We start from the raw sequence: 20,824 nt of genomic DNA on the forward strand, positions 1-20,824 counted from the left end.
AAACAGCAGCAACAACAAAAACACACACAAAAAACTAATGAAGAACAGAGCAAAAAACTAAGCAAACAACAACAAAAGCCAACTAATTCCAAAGAAAATGACAACTGATGGGGGAAAAAGTAAAATGATAATATTTATGACTTAGTTCAACCCTAAGCAGCACACAAAAAACAGTACAAGCTGAGAATTCTGGTTTAATCAAATGACAAAATTCTGTGTGTTGATGTAGGGGTAAAAATTGTACATGTTAATGTGTGTATATGGGGCAGGAGAATAAAGAGAGCTTGTCAATCACATCCCATGGTCTGGAATTCAACAGGAAAGAGGTAAACTAAAAATCACAAAATTACAGGCATCCTTCTTAAAACCAAAAGGATTTGATGAAATAGTTGAAAAGTGTTATCACTGATGGGGGGGGGGACATAGTGTATTTACTGTTGTTTGTAGTGTGTATTATTAGTTGATTCTTTGAAAGTATCCCATGTATTAATAAAAGTGACGCTTCCAGTTCAATAAAAAGATACCCAAAGTTGACCAAAAATGACAATGGTAGTGTAAATGACAGATAACTCTTCCACAAAGTAGATGAACACTTTAGAAGACATGTATTTAGTGATTTTTAAGAAAAGAAATGTAGGTTACCTAGGGATAAGGCTAGAATTTTTAAACATAAAAGTTTTTTTTTTTTTTTTCATGGTAAAGTAGTTTTCAAACTCTCTCATGGGATCTTAAAAGAGGGAACAACTCATCTTGGGCCTAGTTTGCCGAAACTTTAATCATTTAGCATCTAAAGTCCTGTACCCCAGGAAATCCTTTAGTCCCAGGCATACCAGGATGCTTGGTAACTCTAATTCTAACCAGTCTAAAGTGTTTTCTGATCTAAGTCTACTACTAACAGGCCTTTGTTTGTACTATATACTGAAAGAAAGACTAACAAAAAGTTTCTTACAGATCGAGTTGATAAAGGTGGTAGAATATAGAAAACGGAAATTTTTCAATTGTAAATGTCAAGAAAGGGAACATACAACTTACATGGCTTGCTGACATGAACTGTACCTCAATAAAGTTGTTGTTGTTGCGTTTTTTTTTTTTGGTAAATAACAAACACTAAAGGGGAGGGAGGAGTGAAAAAAAGTGATTATTTTTGGTTAACCTAAAGAAAGTTGGGCTTTGCTGATAGCTCAGTTGGTTAAGAATCCGCCTGCAATGCAGGAGACCCCCAGGAAGATCCGCTGGAGAAGGGATAGTCTACCCTCTCCAGTGTTCTTGGGCTTCCCTTGTAGCTTAGCTGGTAAAGAATCCGCCTGCAATGTGGGAGATCTGGGTTTGATCCCTGGGTTGGGAAGATCCCCTGGAGAAGGGATAGGCTACCCATTCAAGTATTCTGGCCTGGAGAATTCCATGGACAGTATAGTCCATGGGGTTGCAAAGAGTTGGATACAAGTGAGCGACTTCCACTAAAGAAAGTGAAAACCAAATGGAGTGGTTTCATACTTCAAATATATAAGAACAAATAATACTGTTGTCAAAACATTGTTAAGATCTGGTATAAGAGGCAAGAAAGATCTAGTCACAGAATAATGCATCAGCTTGATGGTCGCATGTTTTGAAATAACTAAGATTAAAATTAATTATGAGGAACATAATTAAGAAAAATAAGATAATGAATGAATTATTTTAGAAACAACTAAATGAAGAAAGCAATTTAGTATGAAATGAAAATAAAAGCCATACTGACTAATAATATTACCAGAGGAGAAAAAAAAAATATTACCAGAAGCAGATAACTCAGTTCCTACTTTTGCTCATCAATACCCTGTATTTGCTTCAAATATATATACAATTCAAACTCCTGCTAACAAACCAGAGGTGTACTATTAGGGTAACTTGGGTAAAATGTTTTGTTTTTGTTGAAGTACCTGAATTTAGAAAATAATAATCAGTCTTAGATTCATGTATAAAAGAAACCCCCAGAACATTAGGTGGTCAAGGCTAACATAGGAAGAGAGAAATTACATAGGAAAACAAATTTAATTCAAGGAAATGAAACATTTTAAGAAGTTCACTTAAAAAAATAAATAAAATGAAAATGTTCATTGTACCTTAAAGAACCCTGCTTCAGGGCCACACCTGTCATACACACTCCGGGATTTACCTATGGCCATGATAATACCTTGCATGTTCGGTGTCATCATGATCTGCCATAAGGGATTTAAAGTAAGAACTTTTGAATGGTTATCATAGAGAAAAAAAAAAAAATCACAAAAACAAAATAATTCCTTTACATGCAAGTTGAAAGTCCTTTGTTTTTTTACTATAAATCAAACGCTGCACTTTTTTTTTGGTAGCAAATGTGATCTGATATACACGTAAGTATCTCTCAAAATCTTCCATACAGGGCCACAGCTACCTGGCATGGTGCCTTCGTGCGAAGTGCAAAAAGGCATCCCGTCTGAACTGAAGAATTTTTTAAAAGGCAACACCTTGACAATTTAGAAAAATGTGCTGCTCTGTAAGAGAACCATTTAGAAAAATCAATGTTCTTTTTATTTAAAAACATGCTTCTTCTTTAAGGCTTGGGGAGCTCAGCATTAGCTAAATTCCAGCTCCACTCTGCCAGCAGGCCAGGTACCCGTTTGAACCACCATACAATCTAAATATCTAAGCAGCAGCCCTGTATCCATATGACTTATTTTTAAGAATTACAAGGCACATGCACTGCTAAACTATCACTCCAATGAATTAAGACACACATACACACACACCAAACACAAAGTCCTGCCAATAGCATAAGCACTTGCACAAATGACAGTGTTAAATAATTAATCACAATCCTATTTTTGTAAATGCCAGAAGGCTCACCCTAAAACAAGCACTAAGATGCTTGATCAACAAATTAACATTTTAAGAATATTCTTAAAACATGCCAGTTGCCATAATCTTCAAGTACCACCAACACAGAAATGGTTAAATAGAAAAATGTACTGCTATTAAGTATTAAATATTTAAGTATTTCATTTTCATATTGTGTTTATCTTGTATAATGGATTTGAGCATCTGCAGATATTGGTATCTGCTGGGGTCAGGCAGGGTCCTGGAACCAATTCCCCCTGATACTGAGGAATGACTGTATTCTTAAATGTTTATATTTTAAAATATCTGAAAAATGAAAATCTCAAGACACTATGAAGCTATAATATTGGAGCAATCAAGAGACTGCATCCATTACCTCCGATTCACTGAAACTACTGCCCATAGCATATTTTGGATCACACACAGAGAGTTGCAATATATCTATCTATCTGCTTCAGAAAATCCTCCTGATCAGTTCCTAACTCACAAATTTACTTCTCAGTCTCTTTACGGCCCATGCTTTCTTACAGTGGCACAGTAATAGTAATGTCTTTATGACACCTCTGATTTTGGTGATTAACTCATGAAAGTGAAGTGACTCATACAATTAATTATAACCTTGAAGTCAGTCTGAAAAAAAGTTACTTGGAAAAAAAACTAATATACATTCAGTTCTCATCCATGCCAGTAATAACTAATAAATGATAGAATTCAGGATCTGTCTTCTCTGTTGTTACTATTCAGAAACAGCTTTACTGGCTTCTTTCAAATATGGAAAAGATCAAAATCGAAATCGAAGAATGTTAAGAAAAAAGTGGTGGTGGGGGGGGAATCTGATGGGATCAAGACAATAGCAATTTTCATCTGGATTCCCAAGAACCATGACAGGAAGCAAAAGTGACTCCATAATGTTAGAAAACTAAGTAGATGAAAATTAACAGTGGAGTGATAAGAAGTGGTAAGATGAGGTGCCCAGTGTACAAAATACTGGTAGGTATTTAGCAATGCTGATGAATTATTCAGTTCAGTCACACAGAGGTTGGGGAAAGAAACAAAACCAAACCAACCCCAGTCTGCTATACTGCAGGCAGTCTCCTGCACTGCAGGCGAATTCTTTACTAACTGACACCCCAGGGAAGCCTATCTATTTACTAATATACACCAAATCAGACTGTAGGGTCTTCTGGTAGGAAATAGTGGGCAAACTATAGTAATTGATACTTCGAGCAAAACAGGAAAGGAAAATAAAAATTTTAAGTGCTCAAAAAACTTTTTGCTATTTAATTAAACAAACATAATTAAAACTTCCCAACCTGAGAGTAAACAAATTCTGTGTGTGAACAAAGGAATTAACTCTTGCAATACAAAATTATTCTTTTTGCCAAATTCATAAACTTTCTAGTTAAATTTTCACTTGAAATTCAAAGTATTTAATACTGTTAGCAATTGGTAAGGTAATTTCAGACCGTGGGTGGCAAAGCTGTAGGTTATGCGGCCACAGACACAGTGTAAGGGTGCAGGCATGCCCAAAGCACTTGCATTCACACAGCAAAAGAACAGGTGGAAACAGTGCCAAGGGCTACAGTGAAGGTACCTCATCATCATAACCCCCCTCCTTTGACTCAATCATAAATGTCCCTACATGAGGAATCTCCACCTCTACAACTTGCTGCTTAGAAGGTGGCTGGCTTGTGGTATTTTCAGGTTTCTGCAGAAAAAAATCATTAGTGTGAACATTAGAAAAGAGAACAATGGAAGCACTCAGTTTAAGTGCATAGACTCTTGAGCCTTTTAAAATACCTGTATTTGTTTAGTACGAAATAAAACCATCTAAAGCTGAACATCAAAGCAAATGCATTCATTCAGTAACAACACAAGATCTCTAGCTTTTGCTTTGCATCTCAAATATTAAATTAAATCTAAACGTTTTTTTTTTTTTTCTCACAGAGTACCTTGTATTCCAAATTTGTAGAAACAGTTAATACTGAAGTAGGATATCCTACTGCTGTTTTTATTGGTGAAAGATTTATTTATTTTTAATTCTAATAACTCTATACAGCCTTTTTTTCTTTGATATTTTCATCAAAATAAGACTTCCTTCGACCCCAGGAGAATTTGTAAGTTTTCCTTCTGATGATTTTACCTTCTATCCTTTCTAGTAACTAATTATATTGCCACTTAATATCCATAATCTATTGTGCCTAACTCACTAGCAGCTGGTATATTTACATCATGAGTTCTCAATGAATTCTTGTTTTTGGAAATGCTGCTAGAAAGTGATATCAATTTTTAACAACTCAGATTTGTTTTTTTGTTAAATTCTATGAACTTCACTAAACCAATGGAGTGGAAGCCAGTGTAAAATCCAGAAAGTCCACTCAAAGACACTAATATGGTTCATTCAAAAAACTGTTCAGATTTCACAAGGACCCTTTTTTACTGAATAGATGACTACCATATTCACTATTTATCTACAAACAAATTTCAAAAATATTTACGGTGCTTGAAAGCAGATTGCTTAAATAACTTCAAATTGCACCTTTAAAATTTTCCTAAGCAAAAATCAACTTAGTTTTGACACTAAATAAACAGAAAATTTTAATGAAAATGGAGTGGTCTTACTGCAGTTTAAAATATGGGTAAATTTTAAAATATGAAGATTTTCTGACTTTTTCAAAGTATATATGCAGAAAAAGTTTAATTAAACAATAAAACAAGAACAGCGGCCAAGACTAGCCTATTTTTTTTAAAGAAATGCTATTTTTAACCATGACATTTTCAGGAAAGTTTTCCTTTGCTGTGTTTGAGTCTTTGACTTTTTAAGACGATATAACCAACCTGCATGGTTGTCATGATCAGGAGAGAGTATTCAGCTAACCCAAAATCCGATACACTAATTATTATTCTATAAATGATAGAAATTATAAACATTATACTATTATGCTTCTTGGAATTGCTTATATTTGAATAATTTTAACTCAATATACTAACACATATTCTACAGAGGCAAGCTTGGTCCGTGATATTTATTTAAGAATTAATTGAGAGAGAAAAAAATAATAAAAAAATAATTAAGGGAAAAAATATTGTCCTAGGTTTCCAGTCACAAGAGTGAAATATAAGCAGGTAAACTAGGAAATTTGTCTGGACTTTTGGTGAAAAATTTCTCACAAGCAAACCAATTCAAACCAATAATATATTAAGAATAATAAATATAAATTTAGGAAAGTATCAACCAGGAAATACACTCCTTAGAATACTGATCCTTACACAACAATATATTTCCTTTGAAAAAAATAATTGCACTTAGGGAAAATAAATGTTTTATAAACCTTTCCAGTTACCACAAAACAGTTTAAACAGCATATTATTAATTATTTGGGTGAAAGTTGAAAAAAGGAAGCAGCTTTGGGCACACATTCTGTAGTATTTCTCATCAAGCCTAGATATCTTAAATTACCATAAAATTTTTCATATGAAGAATTTTAGGGTTCATTGAAGTAAAGTACAAGGATATTTAGGAGCTTCCCCAATGGCTCAGCAGTAAAGAATCTGCCTGCAATGCAGGAGCCCCAGGAAATGTGGGTTCAATCCCTGGATCAGGAAGATCCCCTGGAGGAGGGCACAGCAACCCACTCCAGTATTCTTGCCTGGAGAATCCCATGGACAGGAGCTTGGTGGACTATAGTCCATAGGGTCGCAAAGGGTCGGATACAACTGAAGAGACTGAGCATGCATGCCTAAGGATATCTTTTCCTATTATGGTCACATGCTCTATGAATACCTTAATAAAGGCTGAACTTAACAGAGGTTAAAAATAAATTTCTCAGTTAATAAGATGCAAAAATAATTAGATCACAAAGACTTTAAGCAATTGCCTGAAATCTATTGAATACCCGATTTGTTAAAAAAAAAAAAGTGGTCCCATAAAAGTGTGATTAGGAAGTTATAGAACAGTCTTTGGGGTTCTATGGGAGAGGGAGAGGTGTGATGATTTGGGAGAATGGAATTGAAACATGTATAATATATATGAAACGAATCGCCAGTCTAAGTTCGATGCAGGATACAGGATGCTCGGGGGTGGTGCACTGGGATGACCTAGAGGGATGGTACGGGGAGGGAGGCGGGAGGAGGGTTCAGGATTGGGAACACGTGGCAGATTCATGTTGATATATGGCAAAACCAATACAATATTGTAAAGTAATTAGCCTCCAATTAAAATAAATAAATTTAAATTAAAAAAATAAAACCATTGCTTTTTCAAAAAAAAAAGAAAGTTATATATTTTCAACCCCTTTGGATTCCTCAATATGCTCACAGCTTTTAACCTAATAACTCCACTATGGAAATGTAAAGAAATAACCAAAAATATAGAAGTTTCATTTTTAGCAGTCTTTTTAAAATTATGTAAAAGTAGAAATAAATATATAAGAAGGGAATGAGTAAGTAAATAAGAATTTGATCACTCAATGAATTATTATTAAGCCATTAAACATTTTTTACAAAGAATCTGCAACATGGGGAAAGTTGTTTAGTGACAGAAATATTAAAATATAAAACTGTATATATAGTATTAAATCAACTACAAAAATAAATCATAAATCTGTATATAAACATAAGAATGAAAGAAAACATACTAACTTATTGAGTGATTAACTTTGGGTTGGGGAACTATGCACGATTCTTAGTCTACTTTTTTGTATTTTTAAATTTTCTAAAATATTTCAACCAAAATTAGAGATTTTCTTCTAAAAAGCAAGCTGTCTAAATATCTGGAGAGTATCTCTTTATGGCTTCTGTGATTCTAAGCTTCTCAGGAAATTTTTCTTACACTAACATCAAAATTTTATATACTGTACATTTGTGAAATGGTTAGGATTTAAGTAACAGAAGGAAATAAAGAGCTACTTAAGGTCATACTATATGCTAGGCACTTAAAAAATGATCTTAATTCATCCCATAATCATCTCCATTTTATATTTTAAAAAAACTGAGGTTTAGAAAAATGAAGCAACTTACTCAAGTTTGCATAGATTGAAGGAAATAAAACTAACATTCAAAACCCCAGGACTATTTAATCCCCAAAGCTAAAGACTCTGCAAGTTACTTTCTTTGCTGTTATTCAGTCGCTAAGACATGCCTGAGTCTTTGCGACCCCGTGGACTGCAGCACGCCCAGGCTTCCCAGTCCTTCACTATCTCACCGAGTTTGCTCAGATTCATGCCCACCAAGTCGATGATGCCATCCCACCACCTCATCCTCTGCTGCCCTTAGTTTCTAAGGCATGCCTTTAAATGAGAAAACCTAGTGATTTTAATGATCCTCAACAACTGGCCATGAGACCAGGAAACAATGGTCATACTCATGATCAACATACTCTGGTGCAGGATCAATCCTTTGGTGCAGGATTTATACAGACAATGGGACCAACTGTTGGTTTACTCCAGAAGATAAGCCAAATTGAAAAATATTTATGCTAGCTAATCTATTTTCTCAATGCCACCCTTTTTCGACTAAAGGTGAAGCAATAGGCTGCTACCTTATAAGATATTAACCATATGAATAAACTATCTAACTTTAAGTGCTAATTTCTACAAATTTAAACTGCACCTGATTAGCCAAACTAAAAAAAACCCCTCTAAAAACCCCACAAAAAACCATGATTCTACATTAAGCTAAGTAATCTTTCCACTTTTTTGATACTAGTTAAAAGGATGAAACTTATCAACCATAATGTAAACGCTAACAAATAAAAATCCTAACTAGCAAAAGCCCTAGCAAAATATGTTTTTATATCTGACAAAATTATTTCTCCCTTGTATTTACTCCTGTGCTTTTTCTTCCTTCCTAAGGTGTCCTCTTCTATCATTCACCCAGATCTACTCAAAGAAGTATTTTTCAGGAAATGCTTTAGAGTGACCAGTTCCTCAAGTTTTTTATAGTCTCCAGGGTATTTGCAGAATTTGGAATAATAATAAAAAACTATTGTTTTTTATGGTAAGAAGATATGTAATCAAACTTTTTCAAAAAGGAAACTAAATTTAAAAATAATTTATCGATATCACTTTGTTCAGCAAGATATAATTAAAAGACTACCCTATTAATGGAACATTTTGGTTAATATGGCCTTATAATATTAAAGACTACACTGTAATTAGAGGGTTACTGTTGAGATTAAGTTCAGTAAGTAGAAATTATGTGTTGAAGTGTCCTCTTTTCTTTAGTTCTCTGGGTGAGCATCTTTAAATCCTAAAATTAGCTACTCTGAAACCTACATTAGAGCTGTTTGTTCTCACTAATAAAATAAAAAATAAATACCTATAGCAACTGAATGGTCTTACAGTATGAAATCCTTGAAACATCTCTCAGAATATCATATTTACTGAAACATAATACAATACTAATATATTCAACTTACTGTTATTAAAAGATACAGCTAAATACTTGAAAATTACACTAAAGGAGGTTAATGATGACAATCTAACACAGGGCACTTGAACTATGCATAAACTGTTTTATAATATCATATTAATCCTGCTAATATTACTCTAACCTAGACTATCTAGAATTTTGTTAAACATAGTCCATGGAGCAATGAAAACTATTCCCTACATTCCCAACTATCCTAACGTAAGACTAAATACGGAAGGCAGGGTGGGAGGGAGGTAGAGGGGAAAGAAAAATAATGTTAACCTCCGTACTTCTCTTTAGAAGTTCCAAATCAAATGACCAGTTTGGCCTATGATTATAATTTTTCATAATTCTCTAACAGGAAGATAAAAACTGTTTTCTTTAAAAGAAGCATTTAAAAAGTTATAGCTGAGGAAATTACAACCTGGCAGTTTGGTGACACCTACAACCACTCATCATGTTCACGGCAGAATCATCCCTTGGCCAGGTCTCTCCTGACTCCCAAACAGGTCACTCTCCTTACACAGCTAAGAAATCTCGTGAACATGGATGGGTATGCTCAGAGAGCTAAAAGAAAAATTCTTACCGACTGCAAAACTGTTTCAGGACTTTTATCTTCATGCTCATGTGATGCCTTGGTAATTATTCGAATGGTTTCTTCTTTCAAGTGCTTTGAGAAATCACTTCTTGATGGCTGCTCTAGATATTCTGGTTCTCCTGCTTGTGCTTCATGAGAAAAGAATCAATTGTATATCTAATATAAATCAGTGAGTCTAGACTAAGATGAATTTCTTATTTACTTCTCATTTGAAGTCATACATTAATTTTACTTTATTGACTCTAAAGTAATACATGCTTCAAACAATGGCACTTCCTCCTCCAGAGTTTACCAAAAGGAAAGAATCAAATCTCAGATAAGTCAAATAATTACTGAAGAAAGCACTCATTATAGTTTATGCTAAGAAATTTACTGTAAGTTTTTTGTTGTTGTTGTTAGGACAAGCATCAAAATCTCACTTTGGGTCATCACAGCACCGGGTTGAGCTCCCTGTTATACAACAGCTTCCTAGCTATCTATTTTACACATGGTAATATATGTTTCAGTGCTACTCTCTCAATTCATCTCATCCTTCCTTCCCTGCTGGTCCATGAGCCTGTATGGGATGGGGGTCGGGGGTGGGAGGGAGGTTCAAGAGGGAAGGGAAGCATGTATACTTATGGCTTATTCACGCTGTTGTACAGTGGAAACCAACACAACACTGTAAAGCAATTATCCTCCAGTTAAAAATAAATTAGAAAATAAAACTGTGAAACCTTAAAAAAAACAAATCTCACTTTAGAAAATCACTAGCATTCTGCCAAAGAACAAGGGAGCGGGGGATTGTACAAGAATCCTGGTCTGAGTTTCCACAGAGAGCACAGTAGCTGTTTTTCTGGCCACAGTATTCTTTTTCATACTTACTTAACAAAATCCTAACCATGAATGAGCCCAGCCTTCTATCTTTTCTGAACCTGTTCCTGATAGTTCCAGGACCAATATAAACTCAAGAGTTCAAATACTTCTTCTGGGAAGAATTCCTAAAATTATACCTACTGTCTATGTTCTGAGTTCTAAATCCATAGATGCAACAATGTACTCTGAATGTTCACTGGATATTTAACAGACAAACCCAATATTTATCCTTATGCAACCTATGAGGCTTTATATAAGTGGGCCTCTGCCTGTCTCTCCATCACCTGGTGTCCTTTGCTCAAAAAGAAACACATACTAGCCTTTTTTCAGTTTATCCAATACATCAGAGAAGAGGCTAACTGTCCAACTTTTGGATCTTTCCTCATTTTCTTCCCTTTGACTGGTCAACAACTCTCACTCCTCCACCTAATAACTTCAATATATCCTTTTGCTTAAATGCTGTTTCTGCATAGAAGTATTGCCAATGACTCCGTTTCCAGGGCAGGGCTGCTCAGCCTCAGCACTGCTGACATTTTAGGTCAGATGATTCTAGTGTGGAGGGCTTTCCTGTGTACCCACTAAATACTAGTAGTACTGACTCCCTCTCTCAGCTGTGACAACCAGAAATTTCTCCAGTACTGTCAAATGCCCTCTGAAGGTCAAAATCACTCCCAGACAAGAATTACTGCTCTACACTAACTTATACTTTCATTTTAATAGCACTTTCCCACAATTATAGCTTCATTACTGTTATTTGTTTCAAGCCCATATTCCCTGCTATTCTGTAAGAATCTCAAGAGCAGGGGTGTTATCTCCCTTTTGTATTCCTATTTCTTCCACACCAAGCATATAATAAGCACACAATAATTTAATGAAACAAATGAATTAATAAACTAATGAAAGGGTAAAAGGAGTAAGAACGTACTCTAAAATATTGCACAGTGTTACTGGGATAGGTTGAGTTCCTGCTCAACCAACTGGTGGGAAACAACAGGACTACTGTCATCCTTTCCAATATCTGATTAATCTAAAACCTTTCTTTAAGTGAAATATTATTAAAAGAGAAATACTATAATTTCAACATAGATGCACGAGTATTCATTCATCCACTGAATTTTAATTAAGTGTCTATGTAGGCACTAGGCTAGGCACTGGGACTCAGTGTTAACAAAGTGTCCAGTCCCGTCCCCATGAAATTTATAGTTAACTATGGAAAAATTTATTAACCAAAGAATTACACGTATGAATTCTGATATCATCATAATACATTATAGGAATAAAATGGAGCAAGGGTAACTTAAGATTATGGGGTATAAGATAAACTAACGTTTCAGTTGAAACATAATGAATTAGGTGGAAGAATGAATAGCCCACGAAGTGAGCACGAATTCAATCCGAAAGGCTTCTAGTGTGGTCAAATAGACTATAGTGTAAGAGGCGAGAAATGGCAAGAGATGATGTAGACAGGGATAAAATGGGGGCCTTTCAGTCATGAAAGTTTTAACGGCAAAAGGAAGTGGATAAACATTCTAAATACAATGAAAACACGCTGAGTTTAAAGAAAATTATTCTGACTACATTGTAAAGAAAAGATTAGAGAATAAAGTAAAACTAGAAGTCAGTAAAAGTACTAAAACAGCAACATAAGCTCTTTATCTTGCTTATAGAGCAATATTAGCAAGAAATGACTATGCTTTTGGATAAGAGACAGTGAGAATTTGTTAGATTCAAGATACATTTTAAACATAATGGTGTGGAGACTGATATGCAGATGTCTTATATTTTGGATATGAGTCATTAGGATAATGGAAGTGAAATACACTCTGACAAGGAAAACTAAAGGAAGAAATGATTACCATGTTTGTCACAGGAAAAGAAGTCCAAAAGAAGCTAAATGTCTCATTTCTAGACTTCCTAAGAACTGCAATGTTCTTTTAGTGTGCCTGTATGATAAAGTTAAGAAAATCTCAACCACTACAACTCCAGTTTAGCAGAGCTTCTGCTTCCTGAAGGTTTCATGATTAAGTGGCTTAAGTCAGCTATTTTAGGCCTTAACAGAGACAAACTTCTTGTTGCTAAAGCTTACATTACTTGCGTTTTCCCCCCTGTCTCTTCTCATTGTAACAGATAAAACATCAATGCTTGACAGTAGGATGTGAGCTTAATGCAATGTGGGTCAAAAAATTCATCTGCTAAGGCACTGGGCTAAGCCAGGGAAATCTGAACAATGTAGGTAAATAAAGCTCTTAAGAGCAAAAGTAATTTTATCTGATCAACACAGTCAAATATACGTCGGTCCCCAGGGTTAAGGTTTCCTTCCTCATAGGGATTTGAGTCCAAAAACCTTATGTGATGCTGAAGGATTCTGCCTAAATGTCATACAAAACTATTTCCTCTGGAATTTTCTCTGTGCAAATATCTTCCATGGAACTTGTATGAGTGGTGCTGTCATCACAGTAGGTGAACCTACAAGGATTCAAGTTCTGGCAGTCTGGAAACAAAAATCCAAACTTCATTCTCAACATGTTTGATGAGCATGTGACATTTTCAGTACTATGCTGCTGCTGCTGCTAAGTCACTTCAGTCGTGTCCGACCCTGTGCGACCCCATAGACTGCAGCCTATCAGGCTCCGCTGTCCCTGGGATTCTCCAGGCAAGAACACTGGAGTGGGTTGCCATTTTCTTCTCCAATGCAGGAAAGTGAAAAGTGAAAGTGAAGTCACTCAGTCGTGTCCAACTCTCAGTGACCCCACGGACTGCAGCCTACCAGCCTCCTCTGTCCATGGGATTTTCCAGGCAAGAGTACTGGAGTGAGGTGCCATTGCCTTCTCCGAGTACTATGCTAGGTATTAATAATGTTAAGAAAAAATGACATAAGTTTTACTCACTTTAAGGAACTCTCAACAAAATCACAGAAATGTATACTCCATTACAATAGAAAGTGCTAAATGCTAAATGCTAAACAGACTTATGCACAAGGTCCTAGAGAAGCACTATGGACCCATGCACACACTTGGAAAGATGTTGCATGCTAAGAAATACTTCCTAGAAGAAATGCCAACTGAGCTAAGTCTTGAAGGATTTGTAGAGAAGATTATCTTGGAGATGAGAAAGATGATTCCAGGCAGAAGGAATAGCATAAACAAAGGCACTGTAAGGACAGATAAAAGATTAATAAATTCCTTGCTACTAATGGGCCTTTATAACAGTAAGCAAGGCAAAATATAACTTTGGTACTGAGAATAGACTGGGACTAGAATAGGGGGAAAAAGACAATAGTTGCTACAGGGGTAATTAGGGAGATTCATAAAGACTTGGGGCTACGAGGGAAGTCTTAAAAGTGGACAAAGTTTCAAGAATAGTGAGGATAAGAGGACATTTTTCAAATGAGGGATACTTCATGAGCAAAACCATAATGACAGGAAAAGACCCTACAAGCAAGAGTGATAGGGAACAACCTGGTTTAGATGAAACGTGTTTACAGAATAGTGGCCTTGGAAGAATTACAAGGGATTCAGATTTAATAGAAGGTAAAATAAAAAAGAAAAGAGGTTTTAACTTTATTTTGTCAAACCAGAAGAGTAAAAGATATGTTCACCAGAACAAACAAAATAACCAGAGGAGGAAAATAGAAAGTTCATTCCACTACCCAGAGAAAAATACTTAAAGAGCACTGCTTCAAAGAAAGCAGTCCATTTTCCTTATAGAAATGCATTTAAAGTCAATAATTCCCCCAAAGCAGTCTATAAAAAGACATGCTAGGCTGGCTAGAATATCAGGGAAACTTTTAAAGGCTTCAGATTCCTAGGTAGCACCACAAACTGAATTCTCAGGAATGTGGGAGGTGTAGGCTTAGGAACCAAAGTGAAACCTACAGTTTATCTAAGAAAAAGCCATAACAGCACCACATATTTTTGACTTTCTTCCTAACGTATAGCTATTTGGGCTAACCTTTTAAAATGGCTGCACTCCCATACACTGAAGATCACCTCTAGGAAACTCATTACTGCAATTTCCAAAGGGAATGAAATCAAACCAGAAAACATTTAAGGGGCATCGATCATGTGTCATGTATTATACTACATTGTGGAGATTTAAATAAAAACATGACTTGGTCCCTGCTTTAAAGGAACTTAAAATACTGATGCTACTGAAAATATCCTGAAAATACTGACAATATTGTCCACTCTACCAGATCTTACTCTCAGGAACCAACTGTAATTTTCTGGAATATCAACTTATTTTTGACTTGTAGACCATTTTTACTTCATTTTTTCTACCCTTATTTTTTGGTTTCAGTTTATTTTTTGCTTTTAAAATCTGAGTATGCTATATAGATATACAGTAAGGACTTCCAATAGTTTCTGAGTAAGATATGAGTAACACAAGCAAAATAATAATTCAAGCAAAGTTCCCTCTCCCTCAGAATACAGTTTTATTCATATAGCCTAGAGCCATGATGCTTAACCAGAGGTACACTCAGAATTATCTGAACATCTTTTAAAAAATATATACTGTGGACCCTTCCTCCACAGATACTGATCCCAATAAGTCTCAGATGGTATGTCCTCAGAAACAGTCTCCCAGGTACTCCTGATGTATATACCAGTAGTAAAGAATTGCTGGCTAAATCTCTAAAGATAAGTGTTAAGGTAAATTTTCTTTTGCAGATTAAGAGGTAGTGTGATATGGATTGAAGAATACTTTCCTATCACTTATTACTTAGTTTCAATAAGACAATGAATCATGCTGAAGAAGTGACGCCTATGGATTTTTTTGGTTATCTGTTATCAAAAGAGGAACAAATACTCATTTAATTAATTAATATTCTTATTTGGAATATCATTCTGAAGAAACTAGATTTTAATGGTTCTTAGGTTTTAACTTTATTGAAAAGATTTTCAGGAAGAGAAGAAAAATCACTCTGACGGATTTTATGAAGAAGATCTCCTTTTATTACTTCCACTAGTCACTCATAATCTTATTGTACACCTGAGAGATAAATACAGGTTCTCTATGATATTATGAAAGTATTATATCAAATTAAATTATTTGAAAACTGTAGGGAAAAATAGGAAAAAAAAATGGCATGGGCATTAAAGTAAAATTTCCCTGCTAATAAAAGGAGATAAGTAATTCCAAGGAACAATATAATAGATTATCTTATTCAGTTGTGTATGTTAAATTGTCCTGCAATGGAAGAAAGATTTCTTAATGTGATATGTAAGATAAGATAGTGGTAGAAATCAATTTTTAGTCAATAATCTCACACACATCCCAAATTTATAGATTTACAATATTCTATTTCTATTAACTCAAAGTGCCTATTTCTAGTAATTCTATAGAGGACACACGGTTTTTTACTGAGGCAGTATTGTCATTGCCTTCTAAAAACTCAGTCCTGAACATAACTATCATAACAGTTACATGTGAATTGACCTTTACCATCTCTTTATTTTTTAGTTATTCTAGCTCCTCTCAGCTGCATCTCTTCAAGTTTTTTTTTTAAATACTAAAAAGAGACATGAACGTACCTGCACAACGCCCACTGCTCAATTTTTTAAAACTTATAAAACAGGATATGAAGTGTGTAACAGGAAGTACTCATCAGAATAAAAAGGATATGGAGCATATAGATGTGGCCTTTTCATACAGAGGGAATAAAACAAATGTAAAGGATGGGGAAAAGCTGGCAAGTCCTGTCAGATAAGAATACTATGGGGAATATGTCTTAGTTTGACTTAGTAAAAATAATATGTGTTAAGTCTGTAAATTTAGATACTCTTGTGAGAAACAGAAAAGATGAAAAGCAGACTGTATAGAATTTAATATTGTGATGCTACAGAATATAAGTGAACCAAGAATAACAGGGTTGGAGCTTGGCCAAGTGACTAGAGGATTCACCTTCATCTGAGTGCTCAGGTGCCACTAACGTTTACGCCATTTATGCAGTCCTGTCCTCCCACCAATATGAACAGTCACAAGCAAATAGAGGTGTAAAAAATTAAGTGAAGAATAACAGACTAGCTCCATCTTGGGGTAAGTTCTAGGGAGTAATCTGGAAGCAGATTTACTCCCTTTCATAAGGGACGAAATCACAAAGAGATGGAACTAACTCAAAAATGACAGGAAGTAATTTGGAAGCAGATTTACTCCCTTTCATAAGGGAAGAAATCACAAAGAGATGGAACTAACTCAAAAATGACAGGAACTATAACAAGTTTACTAGAGTTATTTGAACTCAGAAACCTCTTGATAGCTACTGAGCTATTTTATTTCCTACTAACATGGACAAGGTTACTATAATGAAACTGCACTGTTGTAAAACTATAGAGTTTTGCCTGCTCTACACATTGGCCTTTGATGTACGTGAAGAAAGTGCAGTCCTTGTCTGGTATGGCTCACCAAAGACTACAATGATGGTACTGAAAGACACTGTACTGCATACTGCATTTATGTATCAATATGGCAGTATAATACCGTTTTCATAGTCTTTTAAAAATGCTGACTCAATGCTGCTTAAAATCAAGATCTAGGACTCAACTATTCAATTTGCATGAAAACAAGTTACAAGTCTGGAAAGATTTGTGCATACCTATACATCAGTCACCACAACATACTGTAGTCTTACAGATCTCAGTGAAAGAATAAATTCGTCTAAAGTTGAAAGGAGAATGCTAAAATTTATCTAGGTAAAGGTGCATAGGAATCTGTCTGTAAAAGACAAAATTAAACAAACGCCGAGAACGCTTTCTTACAAAATAAAAATAAAACACACAAACCTTACAAAAAAGGGTGATTCAAAATGATCCACTCAGAGTAAATTAAAAAAAAAAAAAAAAATGGAGAGACAAATGAGTTTAAGGAAAAGATCTAATTTATCTCTTCTCATTTCCCTAACCACTAAACAGAAACGTACCTTCTTTACAATACAAAATGTCATCTTAAATTATATTCACAACTTAATCATAAGATCAATCTTAAAAAAATCATTGGCCATTGTATTTTCAATTGTGAAAGAATGTATTTTATTTTTGTAGTCCTTAATATTTTATTGATTTCACCAGCTAATAATTATAGAATTGTTAAAATATTTATATTTTTATATACCTCTCATTTGTTTTATAGATTACACGGATGTTCTTCACTTGGAATATATTAAAAATTTAGTTGCTGCTAATTTGTCTTTTATGAATTCTGAAAAGAATCAAATAAATACTCTACATTAACCAATACTATTTACCAGTAGTGTTATTTTGCTTAAATATGAAATTAATAGAGTGCATCCTCTTGAAAGCTTTAGTGAATTGGCAGTTTCATAGTTTTTCTAGGTATCTTGCCAAGAAAAGTCAATCAAAGTAGGTAACATACATAGATGGAGAGTTAGCAGAATCATCTCATTCAGCTTAAAAATGGTATATATGTATATATAGTGTTATCTAGCACTATCTGGCAAAGGGGTAAACTAAACTGTTGCCTTTTATCTCTGAATGATGGAATTTCAGATTTTCTAAATTGGAGTCTTCATACTATAGGATAAGGTTTTTTGCTCTTGCTTTTACAATGAGCATCTTATTTTTACAATTATCAAGAAATATGAAATTGATAAAATGCAATAAAAATGGACTAACCTGTTGTCACAGAAGACTCAGACTCTCTCAGTTTCTGAGATGCTAGAAGTTTTTCCTGCAAGGCTTTCTGAGCAAGCTGGGCATCCCATTCTTCTAGTTCTTTCTCAAATCGCTGGTTGTCTTCCTCAACAAAATCTCTTAAGTCGGGGGGTAGTGTTTCTATTCCAGCAAGGGCCTGCCCAGTTTCTTTATTAAACTCCTCTGCAAATCATATTTCAAAAACTATTATAAAATTAAGGATTAAAAAAAATGAAAAGCTCAACACAGAAGGTATTTCAAATGTTAAAGTCCAAATTATTACCATCTAGCAAATCAATATTAGCTATATGTTAAAAGAAAACTCAAACAAATGCTCAGAAAAGCAAGATGCAAATATGTGATCATCCATTATAGGTAATGTTCTCAGCTTTTATTTTTATTCTGAAGAGTAAAAAAAAAGAAACAAGACATAAAGCCAAAGTTGTTGCTACTCAAACAGTACTACTGACATAGTACTACTTTTTCTACTATAAAATACCAGATACTTGATTATTCATGAAGTAAAACTCACCACAAAATGAGAAGTAACACATAACCTCAAAGCTCAAAACAGAACTAAAATTCTTTTCCATCTGAAGCAGTTAAGTATAGCAATATATTTATACACAATTTGAAATCTAATCAATATAGCAAAGTTTTTCTTAAAAATCACATACATAGTATCTAACAAGGTTACTCAACCTCTACTACACTCACATAAATTAAATTTTAGCTTTTCAGTCATAAATCCAGCAAGTTTTGCTGAATGGTTAAATACAAAAAGAAAGTTGATTTCTATCAGTCTCAACAAACCTTTATTACATGCTTTCTTTTTTATATGCAAAGTCTATATTAGAATATGAGAAGTAAAAAGATTAAGACCATGTCATAGTATGACATGGTCCCTGTCTGTGAGCAGATCAGAGTGAAGTGGGAAAGGCAAGCCAGCATATAATTCCAGCACAATAAGTGCCCAATACAAGTATGCTATGAGAAGGCAAGAAGGGATACTTTCTGGCAGGTTCAAGGAAAACTTGGCAAAGCAGATGACACATGAATTGAATCTTGAGATGAGCAGGAATTAGGCAAAAGAAGAAATAAGATCATCATTGGCAAACATAAAAAGATATAAGAACATATTGATATAAATACGTGAAATGATTTGGTGTGACCCAAACAAGTTTAAATATCAGTCAAGCATATGAAGTTTGAAATGAAGAGTGGTTATAAATGAATCTGGAGAGACAATTAGAAGCCATATAATAGAGGCTTTACAAGTTAGGTGAAGAAGTTTGAATATGAGTTAATGTGTGATACAGTCATGAAAGGGATTTTAGCAAGGAGAAAAAGTCCAATTTATATTTTATAGTCCAATTTATATTTTATAATAATTATATTTTATAATAGTTAACTTTGAATACAAAATATATCCCAATTCTCAGCCCTGGTCATATTACTTTTCAATTCCAGTGTTCTCCCTTACAATAACCCAAAAGCATTTTCCAAATATATCCACCACCTTGAGTAAACTACACTTAACTAATCACACCAGAGACCAGAATCAAATTAAAGAGCTACTTATTTAAAAATATATATTGCCCTATATATTTCATATTCTTACCTTGTATTAAGAATTGTGGTTTGTCATTTATGTACATTAAACAGTATGCACTGGCATTTCTGTAACCACCAAAAGAATCTCTCACTAGCTCTTCCCACGATGATTTTGTTACAGCAATATCATTGTACTTCATCCACCTGTTTTCACGATGATCAAAAATGTATGCCCAGTAGTGCCCGGCATTAGCTTGACCTTCATGAACTAAAACAGCATGTAAACGATAAGGAACCTAAACGTGAAAACAGAGTTAAACTGCAGTTAATACTCCATTATAATCACATCTCATGAAAATCACAAATCATCTGATGCGAGGGTTCCCTTGAGGCATATGTTTTTTAACAAGAGTAAATTAGCTGGGATCGGAGTTTTGAAAAAATTAAACTATGAAATAAAAATAGGCAGGGAAGAGGGAGGATAAGTAAACTAAAGACATGTAAAACAGACAGGTGTGTAAGTAAATAGGGTGATTTTCAAAACTCTGGAAATATATTTGTTGATTTAAGCTATCTTTAGAATAAATAATTTGTATAATGAATATTTATACATTTAGCAGATGCTTTGCTTAAATTTTCATAATTATAAATTGGTGGGTAAATTCAGCAAAATGGCATATATAAAGAGCCATTATATAACTCTCAGAAATTTAAATGTAACTAAGCCCTTTACCTTCTCACATAATCTTAGTATCCTTAAACAACCATATAATTTCTCCCATATAATTTCTTAAAAATACTGAAACACTTTGAAAAATTTTAATAAATTTTATTACAAAAGAATAAAATGGTAGGTAGATACAGAGAATACAAAGAAAAATAATATAAAATAATAGAAAAATCT

At 34.3% G+C, this 20,824-nt stretch overlaps 1 protein-coding gene across 9 annotated transcripts in view; it reads right to left on the minus strand.

Annotated features, from left to right (window-relative positions):
- Positions 1–20,824, minus strand: part of USP25 (ubiquitin specific peptidase 25) — a 170,232-nt gene that overhangs the window by 42,317 nt on the left and 107,091 nt on the right. For 5 of the 9 annotated variants that reach the window (XM_018052437.1, XM_018052541.1, XM_018052497.1 and 2 more), the window contains 5 exons: positions 19,988–20,216; positions 18,349–18,549; positions 9,851–9,990; positions 4,448–4,561; positions 2,103–2,198 (listed from right to left, as the gene is read on the minus strand). In XM_018052437.1, the coding sequence (XP_017907926.1) occupies positions 2,103–2,198; positions 4,448–4,561; positions 9,851–9,990; positions 18,349–18,549; positions 19,988–20,216 (780 nt within the window). The remainder of the gene's footprint in view (positions 1–2,102; positions 2,199–4,447; positions 4,562–9,850; positions 9,991–18,348; positions 18,550–19,987; positions 20,217–20,824) is intronic. The other 4 variants (XM_018052607.1, XM_018052795.1, XM_018052748.1 and 1 more) reach the window with 2 other exon arrangements.

The sequence above is a fragment of the Capra hircus genome, chromosome 1, assembly GCF_001704415.2.
Source record: "Capra hircus breed San Clemente chromosome 1, ASM170441v1, whole genome shotgun sequence".
NCBI classification, from domain to species: Eukaryota; Metazoa; Chordata; class Mammalia; order Artiodactyla; family Bovidae; genus Capra; species Capra hircus.